This window comes from Triturus cristatus, chromosome 3_2 (assembly GCF_964204655.1).
Source record: "Triturus cristatus chromosome 3_2, aTriCri1.1, whole genome shotgun sequence".
In the NCBI taxonomy this organism is placed as follows: Eukaryota; Metazoa; Chordata; class Amphibia; order Caudata; family Salamandridae; genus Triturus; species Triturus cristatus.
Genome location: NC_140584.1, coordinates 643,626,638 through 643,639,422, shown reverse-complemented (window position 1 = coordinate 643,639,422; position 12,785 = coordinate 643,626,638). Strand labels below are relative to the sequence as shown.

At 47.6% G+C, this 12,785-nt stretch overlaps 1 protein-coding gene across 2 annotated transcripts in view; it reads left to right on the top strand.

The window, feature by feature from the left end:
• The window catches only part of LOC146857878 (uncharacterized), a 1,488,219-nt gene that overhangs the window by 1,048,970 nt on the left and 426,464 nt on the right, over positions 1-12,785 (top strand). For both annotated transcript variants that reach the window (XM_085648588.1, XM_085648587.1), the window contains exon 10: positions 7,753-7,823. In XM_085648588.1, coding sequence (XP_085504714.1) covers positions 7,753-7,823 — 71 coding nt within the window. The remainder of the gene's footprint in view (positions 1-7,752; positions 7,824-12,785) is intronic.

Genomic DNA, 12,785 nt, shown 5'->3' with positions numbered 1-12,785 from the left:
TTCCCTGGCCTTCTATGGGGCTTTGAGGGTTGGGGAGTTAGTGGCTGGGTCAAAGGCTGATAGGGAGGGCGGACTACAGTGGGCCGGCATGAAGATCAGGGAGGACGTTATGTGGATAACAATTCAGAGATCAAAAACTGATCAGGATTCTCGGGGTCACACTATAGTGCTCCACCGGGCACGGGCTAACCCTTGCTGCCCGGTTTCTCACGTAGAGGCTTTCTGCAGGCAGCGGGAGGGCACGGTGGGGGGCGCACTGTTGTGTCATGCCGATGGTACACCATTGACCAGGTACCAGTTTAGACGAGTCTTGGAGCTAACGGTCAGATGGGCAGGCTTTGATCCAAAAGAATTCGGCACCCACTCATTTAGGATTGGGGCAGCAACTGAGGCAGTGGCGAGGGGTCTCTCAGTTGAGAATGTGAAGAGACTGGGGAGATGGTCGTCCGAACGTTACAAGAGTTATGTGCGCATTGACATGTTGTGACAGGATGGTGCTCACGCCTGGTTGTTTCTGGTTTTTTGCAGTTTCTCAAACCTGTCACGCAGGGGAGGAACTCGCCACCGGGCGTCAACTACCGACATCGGCACAGCACGGAGGACACAAGAAATTGGTGACTTGGATTGTGGGCCACTCTTATGTTAGGCGTGCGGAACATGTTTTTCTTTCAGGAGACCGTAGGAAGAAGGTTGCGCAAAAGGGGTTTGATGTCTCATTCTTCGGGAGGGGGGGTTTATGCCTCAACCAGTTTCGGAACTTTTTTCAGGGACTCTTAGCTCAGCAGCCCGCTCCCCCCTCAGTGGTGATACTTCACCTGGGGGAGAATGATTTGGCCAAATTGGGGAGGCGCATGCTTATTGAGGAGATCAATTCCACTGCGGGGTGGGTGGCCAGGACTTGTCCGGGTTCCACAGTAGTCTGGTCGCAACTTATCCCTCGGTGGCAGTGGCGAGGGGGGGACTCGGTCAGGGCGTTGAATCACTCAGTACGGAGGATCAACACACAGTTGGACAAATTATTTCGAGCCCCCCGGTTGCAGACGATTCCACATGGGTGTATCTGGGGTGAGCAGTTCTACCTGAGGGACGGGGTGCACTTGACTGAGGCAGCGAACGTCTTGTGGTCTAATAATGTCTGGGCCTGGTTGGAGGGATTTGCAAGGTAAGCGCGCTCCTGGCTTAGGTCTAGGGAAGGGGGAGGCCAGATCGTCGGTCAAAAATGCTGGCCTGTGGCGGTAAGGTCATGACCGGTGAGCAACTATTTTAAGGTTTGAGGGGGCGGGCATCATCCTATGGAGGTTCCCGCCCAGGGAGAGGGGCCATTGGCCCCTCCTAGAACTTCAGGGGCAAGGTAACTGGTGCTTCAAAGGGGCGCGGGTTGGGGAGTCACGCTTTCCTTAGGCTGGTAGCCACCCCGCGCGCGCATACTCATGACGTCACCGGATGGCGCAGAGTAAGGGCCCTCCTTTAGTGGGTAAATGAAGTTCACGGCGTGGACCGGGTAATTACCGGGCGCGGCTGCGCATGCGCACATCTGAGGCGCAGCTAGTAGGACCTCACACCGATTAGCGACCTTGCCATTTGGCCCAGAAATGTTAGTATACAAAAATGCAGAGGAGGATGTTAGACTCGGTTAGGAAACAATCTGTATTAGAGTCTTTGTTAAGGATAGTCATTCACACTTGTTGACAATAATGTATCTAATGTCCTGCTGATTTTTGTATAACGGTTTATCATGCAATTATAAATTTTTTATTGTTTTATAACTTAATAAATACGGCCGGGGGGTCTTGCGACCTCCCGCCTTCCAAAGATACCATGCTTATGTTCTTGTCTCCGGGGTGGTGAGGTCATAAGGGGGGGGGGGGCGGTAGCCAGTCACTGACCATGTGAAAAGGGGGGGCTCTTGGCCACCCCGCCCGCATGGCGGTGCGGCGACCCCTCCCCTTGCCCTCCGGACCTCTCGGTGGTGGGGCGTGTCCACTGGGGCGCGCCCTGCCACCGACTGGTTGCCACTCCACCCTTGACCCGGATGGCGTTAATCGACATCCGGGTCGGGGGGAAGGAGGGGTGGGCCGCTGGGAAATAAAGAGGCGGGGAGCGCCCAGGTGACCCCCTTGTTGCCTGGACGCTCCCCCACACCGGACGTGCCCCGCGCTTGGGGCCTCGTGTTTTTCCCACCCACCATCCCTGTAGGACGCGGTTGATGCGTTACTAGTCCGATTTAGGGTGTAAATTGCTAGGTTGTGGTTAACTTACTTTCTCAGGCATGGTAAACTGGGTCTGAAATGTTGGTTTTTCTGATGAGGTTTGCTTTTAGGACTTTCTCTCCCATTGTAGTGATCAATATTGTATTGCGAAGATATGTTGCTGATTATGCTTTCTCGTAGGCCTTTTTTCTCCCAATGCAGTGAATGGTAGTGTATTATGTGTCACTGGTACAATTGTGTCTAGGCCCCTTTTTTTCCCTTGTAGCTCTACGGTGTTATACATGATGTATGTTTTTGTTTTTAGTCAGTGTAGTTGTACTTTAGAATTTTTCCCATAGGTCGTCGTATTTATTAGGAATGGGGCATGCGGTAAGGTCATGACCGGTGAGCAACTATTTTAAGGTCTGAGGGGGCGGGCATCATCCTATGGAGGTTCCCGCCCAGGGGGAGGGGCCATTGGCCCCTCCTAGAACATCAGGGGCAAGGTAACTGGTGCTTCAAAGGGGCGCGGGTTGGGGAGTCACGCTTTCCTTAGGCTGGTAGCCACCCCGCGCGCGCATACTCATGACGTCACCGGATGGCGCAGAGTAAGGGCCCTCCATTAGTGGGTAAATGAAGTTCACGGCGTGGACCGGGTAATTACCGGGCCCGGCTGCACATGCGCACATCTGAGGCGCAAATAGTAGGACCTGACACCGGTTAGCGACCTTGCCATTTGGCCCAGAAATGTTAGTATACAAAAATGCAGAGGAGGATGTTAGACTCGGTTAGGAAACAATCTGTATTAGAGTCTTTGTTAAGGATAGTCATTCACACTTGTTGACAATAATGTATCTAATGTCCTGCTGATTTTTGTATAACGGTTTATCATGCAATTATAAAAATGTTATTGTTTTATAACTTAATAAATACGGCCGGGGGGTCTTGCGACCTCCCGCCTTCCAAAGATACCATGCTTATGTTCTTGTCTCCGGGGTGGTGAGGTCATAAGGGGGGGGCGGTAGCCAGTCACTGACCATGTTCAAAATCCTTCTTTCCTGCTGTACTGAGGGCTGTTCCTTTCTCCTCCTCATCACGCCACGCTACCCCTAGTGATCGCTGCACGTTTTACAAACGTTTGAAATAAATACATGAGTTAGGTCGAACTTCCGAACAAAGTAGTTTAATTGCTTGTAACAGTTGCTTGGCTTCTGACTGGCAGAAGAGTAGCATGTAAAAACAAACCTTCCATAGTAAATCACCATTAACGGAAAACCTGTTGTTGGTTTATTTAAAGCGCTACCTGGTCACCAATTCCGCGGGCAGGGTACTGCTGTCAGGTTTGCAGCTCAAAAGCTATTAAAGGTGTTGAGACCTGAGCCATGCCATACTCTGACACACATAACTAGAGGACAGCATTGAAACAGTACCTGTTGGCTCTTTCCAGCACTGTGCAAAAAGAACAGATGAGGGAAGGAATCCTGAACAAATCAAACATTCATCCCCAGTCACAGATCTGGGTTAAATTCATCATTTTTTTGCTCGCCACACCGTTGTAGTTTGGGCCCAGCCATAGTCAAATCAGTCTTGACCCTGCTACCCATGGGAACAGTCCAGCCCGCACTGCCAGGCCAGGTCCTCCCTGAACTGAATACAAGCATCCTGGGACCGGTTTTGGGGTATCACCTTTCTTCAGCCAGGCTACCTTTAATTTGGTTGCATAGCGAGCAAGGGATCCACGTCTGTGCATACCCTTCCCACTTAGGGCGACAAATGCAAAAAGAACAAATAATGGACGGAATGCTGAACAAATCAAACATTCACCCACAGCCACAGATCTGGGTCAAATACATTGTTTCTTTGCTCGCCACACTGCTTAATTTGAGCCTGTGGTTTCTGATGCTCGCCACCGGCACTTAATTGTCAACACACAATTGATGGACGGAATGCAGAACAAATCAAAACATTCACCCCCAGTCAAGAGATCTGGGTTAAATCCATCATTATTTTACTCACCATGCCACCCCAGTTTAGATCTGGCCATATGCAAATCAGTCTTGACCCTGTGCCTCATGGAAACAGTCCTTAGCTGAGGAGCCGCCACTGGAGGTGTTGGGATAGAAGGAATGCAATAAATAAATAAATGAGGACTTACCTGCTGTTGCACTGTTGGCTGCCAACTTTGGATTCTTCTGCTCCCGAGTCATGCACACTGCGCAGGCTCCTAGATGCCAATCAAGATGATGCTCTCATGAGAGCAGTTCTGTGATTGGCCTGAGCGGGCTTGTTTAACGATCTCGCTCAGGTCCTAGGAGACTGCGCCTCTACTCCAACCAGCTGTACAACACAGCTCGGGTTGAGAGGGATCAAAGTGCGCCTGATGGTTTGGACAGCCTTAGATAGCTGGCCAAACCGCCATGCCCACTTTACAGTGTTCCCTACTCCTCCGTGTGCACTGCCCAGACTTTGATGCCTGCAGCAGAAAGAAAAATAAAGTGGTTTTATTATCATTTCATTTTTTCCGTTTCTTTCTTCTGCCTGGCACTCAGCAAGGGGGGGCAACGCTCCTCCGCCATAGCGGAGGAGCCGCCGAAGAGTCAAGTCCTCCTTTGCGGGCTTGCCGCAGTTCTGTAACTTTACTCCTCGCCTCTGACACATAACTGTATTTCATGTCTTAACCCTCTGATTGCTGTGTTTCCAAGTTATGTTAGTGGATCAGCAGATTCAGGTAAAGCCTCCTCTGCTGGTAATTGTTATGAAAGGTGACTTGTGGGATGTTTTTTCTGCAGTACGTTTGCTTGCCCGCCCTTCAGTACATTTGACTTTTTAGTTGTGGGTGGAAAAGGCGTAACTCCAATGGAGACAAAGCTAATGCACTGCTAAGAACAGTACATGCAGTTTGATTTCTTAAGCTGTGGAATGCATGGTGTTAAGCTTTCTTGAAGAAAAGTACACCTTACTGAATATACACAGTAAAAAAAATAAAAACAATTTTAGAGGAATTTCTGGAGGGGAACTTATTATATTGTCTGTTTTTTCATGCCAGAGTTCCCAGGAGACTGTCTGTCTGTCTGTTCTGTCTGTCTGTTTGTCTATATTTTCTATCTCTCTAGCTATCTATTTCTCAGTGCAGGTCATATAATCCAGGGTACAGAGTAATTAAGTGACGGTGCTACTAAAATATTTCTGGCTGATACAAATTACGCAGTGTTTCATGTGGCAACCTGTAGCGTGTGCTGCTCCAGTTTGCTTGATGCCTGCTCAGTATGCTCACCTGTCTTGGTTGATCAGTGATGAACAGTGAGGTAAGATGTGGCATGCTATCTCAGGAGCTGTGCACTGTCAGGAGGCTACTGATGCTCCAGGGTCAACAATGCTCAAAGTTGTCAAGCTGTTTATTACCTTCATGGTGATGATCTCAAAAACCTAGACCATAGTCAAAGTGTCCCATGTGTTACAGATACTACTGTGATACTAGCATCTCCATGGCCTTGATATGTCAGTCACACAGACATCGTCTCCGTGTCAGTCATCTTCATGTCCCTGCAGGTAAGTATTGAGCGACATAGCAGTAAAGCCTCCTGCCCCCTCTCCCTGTACATCAGAATGCCCATATTAGTAATGCACATTGTCCTACGAGTGAAACACCATTATCATGCCAGCAATCCTCCTGATTCCCTACTAGCAAGCCATTGCCATAGCACACATGGGCCCTGCTTGTAGAATCTGTTCCAGTAATCCTCGTGGCACCAGCTGTCAAGTACTGTTGTCATTGTTGCCATGCCAGTAGTAAAGGCCCATTGTGATAGAGGTAAAGGTCTACACTACCCCTTGAATGTACAGCCCTTCTACCATACCAGAAATCCTCATGGTCCTACTGCGTACGAAAAACCACTGCCATACAGTAATATCAGTGTCCCCGCATGTAAGCACTATTCCCATGCCAGTATAGTCATGCCTTCCTGTACTTATTGTACCATATTAATGCAGCTATAGTCATTTTAGTCCTTGCATACAAAGCAGCATTGCCACATCAGCAGGCCACGTTTCCCTAGCTGCAATGCACTATTGCTTCATCATTGCCCTATTGTGTCACCTCAAACCCCCACTCCTCAGGAGTAGTCTCACTGCAGAATTGCACAAGCCCTCGGGTTCAGACCACAGACATCAGGTTATGGATAGTGCCACCACTGTGGCAGGCACGTCTTATGCAGCCATTAGTTAAACTCGTCCTAGACCATTGATTTACATGGTGACTGAGGCAACAGTTAGCACTTATTACAATAATAGGGTATAAAGTCATAGACAAATTAAAAAAAGAAGCATGAGTCTGGAAGATCAGTCACCTAAACCTTCCCTGCAGGACAAAGTCCACACTAACATTTATAGCTCAGGGGACACAGCGCTCAAAATATCACAACATTATATCAAAACATGATTGCAAAGTATATAACATATTGAAAATTTAACTTGTGCAAAGCCACGTAATGCGAGAATTTGTCCAATTGATTTTAATGATTTCTTTATTCATGATCTTAAAAACTGCTTTGTCTGTAGCCATTGCCAACACATTTTGTTCCTCTTGGGACTTCTTCAGGGCAACAAAATATACACAGTATGTGCAGATTTTAAAACCATTATATGGATAAAAACTACATTTACAAATGATTTTTCTTTACAAAGAACACTGCAAGAAACAAGTCAATTTATTTCATACATCTTTCATTAGGCATTGTGTGGAAAGCATTCCAACATACCTTTTTAAACATAATGGTATATACCAATGCACTGTGCACAACCAAAACCAATCATGTGCAAAATTTAAATACATAATTCCTTTAGTGCATATGTAACAAAAGGCAAGCCCATTTCATTTGCACAGAAAAGATCTACAGAGGGCCTCAGGTTTTTAAAAAAATAAAACTTTCATTTTAAATAAACTAAGATATACAAATATACCTAGTTCTTCTATTTTACACATGGAATATAGTACAAGTTGTGTTTTCGCTTGAGCAGCCACAAAGTTTTAAACTTATAATTCTCTCATTCTGTTTGGAATCTGACCTTTTACTGCCCTGAAAACAAACAGAAATTATCATAAATGGCATCGAGTATAAATCCCTCAACTCACTACTTATCCTAAAATGATCCTCCTGGACAGTCACCATTTTCTTTCACGGCTCTTGAGTGGGTTTCTGTCTAAGAGGCACTATTAGTGTTCAGAGACCAACAGTGTGTAAGTATGCAGTGTCCGTTATTGAGAAGTGTCCTAGAATTAGAAATGGTCAGCAGAAGGAGATGAGCGAGTGATTCAGTGAGTTATTTAATGAATGAATTAATGAATACACAAGTGTTTGATTGAGCTGCTGAATGAATAGGTGAGTGAGGGTTAACAACTGGGTGAAAGTGAATAACAGTGAATGAATAACTAGGTGAGTGAGTGAGCGAGCGACCTTGCATGTTGCTTTATTAGCATCGATAAACCAAGTGTGAAAAAAAGATGGCTCTAGTCTGCATGTCACAGTGCCAATGATCAGTCTTCTTTCACTCCTCTACCCTGCAGGTGCTGTGTCACCACATGCAAGCAATGACAAGAGTCACGAGAAATGGACCCTGGTGACACCTGTGCCACATGTAAGTAGCTTCCTTCCTCTTCTTCAGATTTTTGTGGAGATGGGGTAAATATTAAGGACATTAGAATATTAGATGTGACATGGGGGCACATGCATCAAACCTGCATTTTGCGATTCCCAAATAGCGAATTTTACCGATTTGCTATTACCTAATAGCAATTCGGAAACTGCGAATCGCTATTAGGTAATGTGACTCCAACCATTCCTATGGGCCTACAGGCCCATAGAAATGAATGATATTGCATTTGCTAATTGTGATTACCAAATTGGTAATCGCAAATAGCGAAGGCAAATCCAAGTGTGCCCGGGGGCCGAAGCACCCCACAAAACAGGTAAGTGTGCACATGTAAAGCACACAAATGCCTTCATGTGTGCACTACATGGCACTTTGAAAAATGCGTTTTTGTGCATTTTTCAAAGCATGCACATATTACCATCAACTTAAAGTTGATGGTAATTAGCGTTTCGTAAATGCACAGTTCGCAATTAGGAACGGCTCAGTGCATCGGCATTAGGGAATCGCTAATTGTGATTCCCTAAATGCATTCACAATTTAGGGAATCGCAAAAAAATCCGATTATCTAAATTTCGAATGCCAAAACCTACATGCATATGCAAAGGTCTTTTTCCATTCGTAAACGAGCCGATTCTGCGAATCAGCCTGTTTGCGATTGGGAAAAGGCTTGATGCATGTGCCCATATATGGCCTACAGAAACCAACATTTTTAGTGGGTAGATCTGGAGTGTCGTTTGTGTTGTAGATAAAACAGGAGCAACTTTCCTCCTAAACCTGGGAAACTACCCAGAGTTCTCAGCTTGTGATTTTCGTAATTTATATAGCACTCTAAGCTTCAGAGTGTTTGGTTTTAAACTAACTCCTACAGCAGTACAGAATGTATTACTGATACAAAGTTGTCAAGGTTTATTATGTGTATGTAGCCTCGGCATGTCTTAGGTTTAACAGAAGTGCTATGCAAACAAATGATGGACAGAATGCTGAATCAATCATATATTCACCCCCAGTCAAGAGATCTGGGTTAATTCCATTGTTCTTTTGCTCACCATGCCACCCCAGTTTAGACCCAGCCATATGCCTCATGGCAACAGTCCAGACTGAACTGCCAAGCCAGGTCCTCCCTGGACCGGAAACAAGCATCCTGGGACCGGTTTCTGGGCATTACCCTTCATCAGCCAGGCTAGCTTGAATCCAGTGGCACAGTGAGCAAGGGACCCACGTCTGGAATGGCATGGTGAGCAAAAAAGCGATGGATTTAGGCCCAGATCTCTGTACTGGGGTGAATGTATGACATTGTTCTGCATTCTGTCCATCAATTGTTCTTTTTGCATTTGTCACCCCGAGTGGGACGGGTATACCCAGACATGGGACCCGTGCTGTCCATGCCACTGGAGTCAAGGTATCCTGGCTGATGAGGGCTGAAAGCCCGAAACCGATCCTATTATGCTTGTTTCCAGTCCAGGGAGGACCTGGCCTGGCAGTTCGGGCTGGACTGTTCCAATTGGGTACAGGGTCAAGACTGATTTGCATATGGCTGGGTCCAAACTGGAATGGCATGGTGAGCAAAACAACGATGGATTTAGGCCCAGATCCCTGTACTGGGGTGAATGTATGACATTGTTCTGCATTCTGTCCATCAAGTGTTCTTTTTGCATTAGGATTAACAGAAGAGCACAAGATCCAAATATTCAGGAACTGCAAGACTAGTCCCACAAGATATCGCCTACACTGTGCCGGAAACCCCAAATCCTGCGTGGAGTAAATATATGCATGTTTTAAAAAATGGCATGTGTAGGTTTTTTATCACTTGCTTTGCATTAAGTATAAAAAAGCACTGCCAGGCTTATGCAATGTGTCACTCAGCGAGGGCTTGGTAGGAGACATTGCAACATACCCCAAATAGATTCTAATTATAGGATTTGTGAAATGTGGGGAAAGGATGTTTACCTGGTAAAATACGTGCTTAATCTCTCTAACATTACTCAAGAAGTGCAAAAGAAGTTTAAAAAAAAGTATCAATGGAAAGTTTGGATGGGATTAGGGCATGCCAAATCAAATTCCCAGGTGGTCTCAATGTACAGAGGAGTGGTTTGCGTTATGATCCTAGGTTGACCATCCAGCCTGTGATTTCGCAAGACTAGGACTAGAATGATAACTGCAGGGTACCCTATTCACAACTAATTTAGTTTTGTTCTTCAAAAGTCACTAGAGCACTTATCTGATGAAGCCCCTGAACCAAGGGCCTTTCTTGTGTAGCTGAACCGTGTTCACTCAAACCTCCAAGCACTGTTGTGTATTAATAACCAGTGGCAGCAACATTGGAAGCGTTGTAGACTTCTCCACAATGCAGTCCTAATGCTATAAAGGAGGGGCCTCTTATGTGGGAAGTCAGAAACAGTCTGGCCTAGGCCAGGCGTACTCGACGCTGATGCACTATGTAGGTTTCCTTCACTGGTAGTGACTGTCAATCAACAGCGTGCACCAGCTATGGCATGACTCGGGCGCACAACAACTGTGAGGTTTTAACCCCTCTCCCCCTGTCAGTTGCAGTGGGCTGGTCTGCAGTCCAGTGGTGGCTCTTCCACAACGGCAGAGGAGCATCGCCCCACTGCTTTATGCAGTGTAAAAAAACAAAAATAAAACTATAATAACTCAAGGTTATTGTCATTTTATTTTTTCCCATTGCGGCGGTTTTGTGGGGCAGGGTGGGGCTGCTCTCAGAACAGGGGGAGGAGTGATTTGTACTCTCTATGTGAGCATGAGTGATCGGCCAGCCCGAGAGGGCCAGCCAAACAGTCATGCGTGCATATCATGTTCTCCATGCAGGCTGCATTATAACCTGCATGGAAAACATGCCCACCCCTCCAGCCCCTGGCTGAGCGCTGTGACATGGCGTGCAAACCAATCACAACGCTGTATTGCAGTGTTGTGATTAGCTGCAGGAAGCGTGGGAACCCTGGTGCTTCCTGTTTCCTGTTTTGCCCCAAGAAGCCAGGAAGAGGACGCAGGAGAGGCAGTGCCGGCTGGCTAGCCAACTGGCCGGGAGTTAAGTGATTTGTTTTTAAACTCGATCCCTGCTGACCCTCCCCCCGACCCCACCCCACTGGGGCTTCCAGGTAGCAGCCACCACTGCTGCAGTCCTGCCTGATCGGAAGTTATTTTGCCAGCTTTGCTAGAGAATATTACTGCTTTCCGAGGTTCCATTTGTTATTTCTAAGTACCAGCAAATGCAGGGAAAGAAGGCACCAACAAAATACTGCTGTCCCCCCAGAACACACATCAGTAGCTGTAACAATAGCCCCTGCAGTGCGTGGGTGCCCTCAGCTCCAGGGGCCTGAGAGCTCCTGACTTGGTCCAGTGTGTAGGGACCCCCTCTATGCATTTTATAGCCCCCCCACAATTTTTTTATGCCACTGACACACATACAAACAGCCTAAGGTGAGCACCTGAAGGTTGCAGTTTACTTATTTGAAGTTCTTAGGCCAGCGTTCAAGCCAGCCCAGAGCACCCAAGGACTGTCGCCTCCTCCTCGTGCATATCGCAGATTCAGTCTCAAGCACACCACAACCTGAGATAAATAAAAGCACTGAACATTTAAAGCACTGCACTTTATTTTAGCTAAGACATTTTTTTCTTGCCTCACTACTACACTAGGACTTCCAAATAGGTCTTTATTTCTGTCATTACAAATGAATTGCACTGCTTTTATTGTATTGCACCTTGTTGTGCATGCTTTGTTAGAATAGAAAAATTCATGTTTGCGCATTGTTTTATGTATATTAGCATTCGCGGCACCTTTTTCTATGCCAGCGCCATTTTGTGTTATAATCGAAACTTATACTTTGCTATATCTGAGAGAAGGCCTCTGTTAGGTTATGTTTCTCCAAGGCTAGGTTTTGCTTCACTAATGAATACACTGTTATTAGCGCATACCATTCCCTCTAGATCAGGGGTACCCATAGTACGGCCCGCGGGCCGCCAGCGGCCCGGCAAGCCTTCCTTGGCGGCCCGCGGACCATGCAGACATCGTACCTTGGTTTTATATTCTTTTCCAAAGTGTGTCAGCAAACACCGCTGGACTCCGAGCGAGACTGCTCTATGGGGGCCAGGAGATTCCATGATAGAGTGGAGACAGGCCCCCGTCGTGTTTGGCTGCCCGGGATGAGAGAGCTTCCCCGCACCAGAGCACTTCACAGGTCTTTAAAAGACCTTTTGCTTGTTAACGAGGCTTCGATGGTTGCAGTGGCGCTAAGAAGAGGTGAAATACAACAAAGCCTCATTAGCAAGTAAATTTTCTTTCAAAGACCCGTGAAGTTCTCCGGTGAGCCCGGGAAGCTATCCCAGCCCAGGCTGCCACACATGCAGGGTGAGGTGACAGAGGACAGCAGGGTGAGAGTGCCCAGTGAGGTGAGGGGGGGGGGGCAGCAGGGAGTGAGCCAGCGAGGAGTGAGAGCCGGGTGAGATGGCAGAGGGTGACGGGGGCAGCAGGGAGTGAGAGCCAGGTGTGGTGACGGAGGGCAGCAGGGTCTGAGAGCTGGCTTTTACATTACACAGGGAGAGGGGGGTAGTGGGGGGGCTGTTTATGGGCTGGTGTCGGGGACGTGTAGACACAGCCCGAGGCCCAGAGACAGAGAGAGATATAGATAGACAGGGACAGACTGACAGATAAAGGCAGGAGGCAGGCAGAGGCAGGTAGAGGCAGAGACAGGAACAGGCACGGAGAGAGGCAGATGGAGAGAGGGAGACAGACGGAGAGAGGGAGAGGGGGAGGGAGAGGGAGGGAGACAGAGGGAGGGGAGAGGGAGGGAGGGAGGGAGACAGAGGGAGGGAGACGGAGGGAGGGAGGGAGACGGAGAGAGAGATGGAGGGAGGGAGACGGAGGGGGAGACGGAGGGAGGAAGACGGAGGGAGGGAGACGGAGGAAGTAAGATGGAGGGAGGGGGGAGA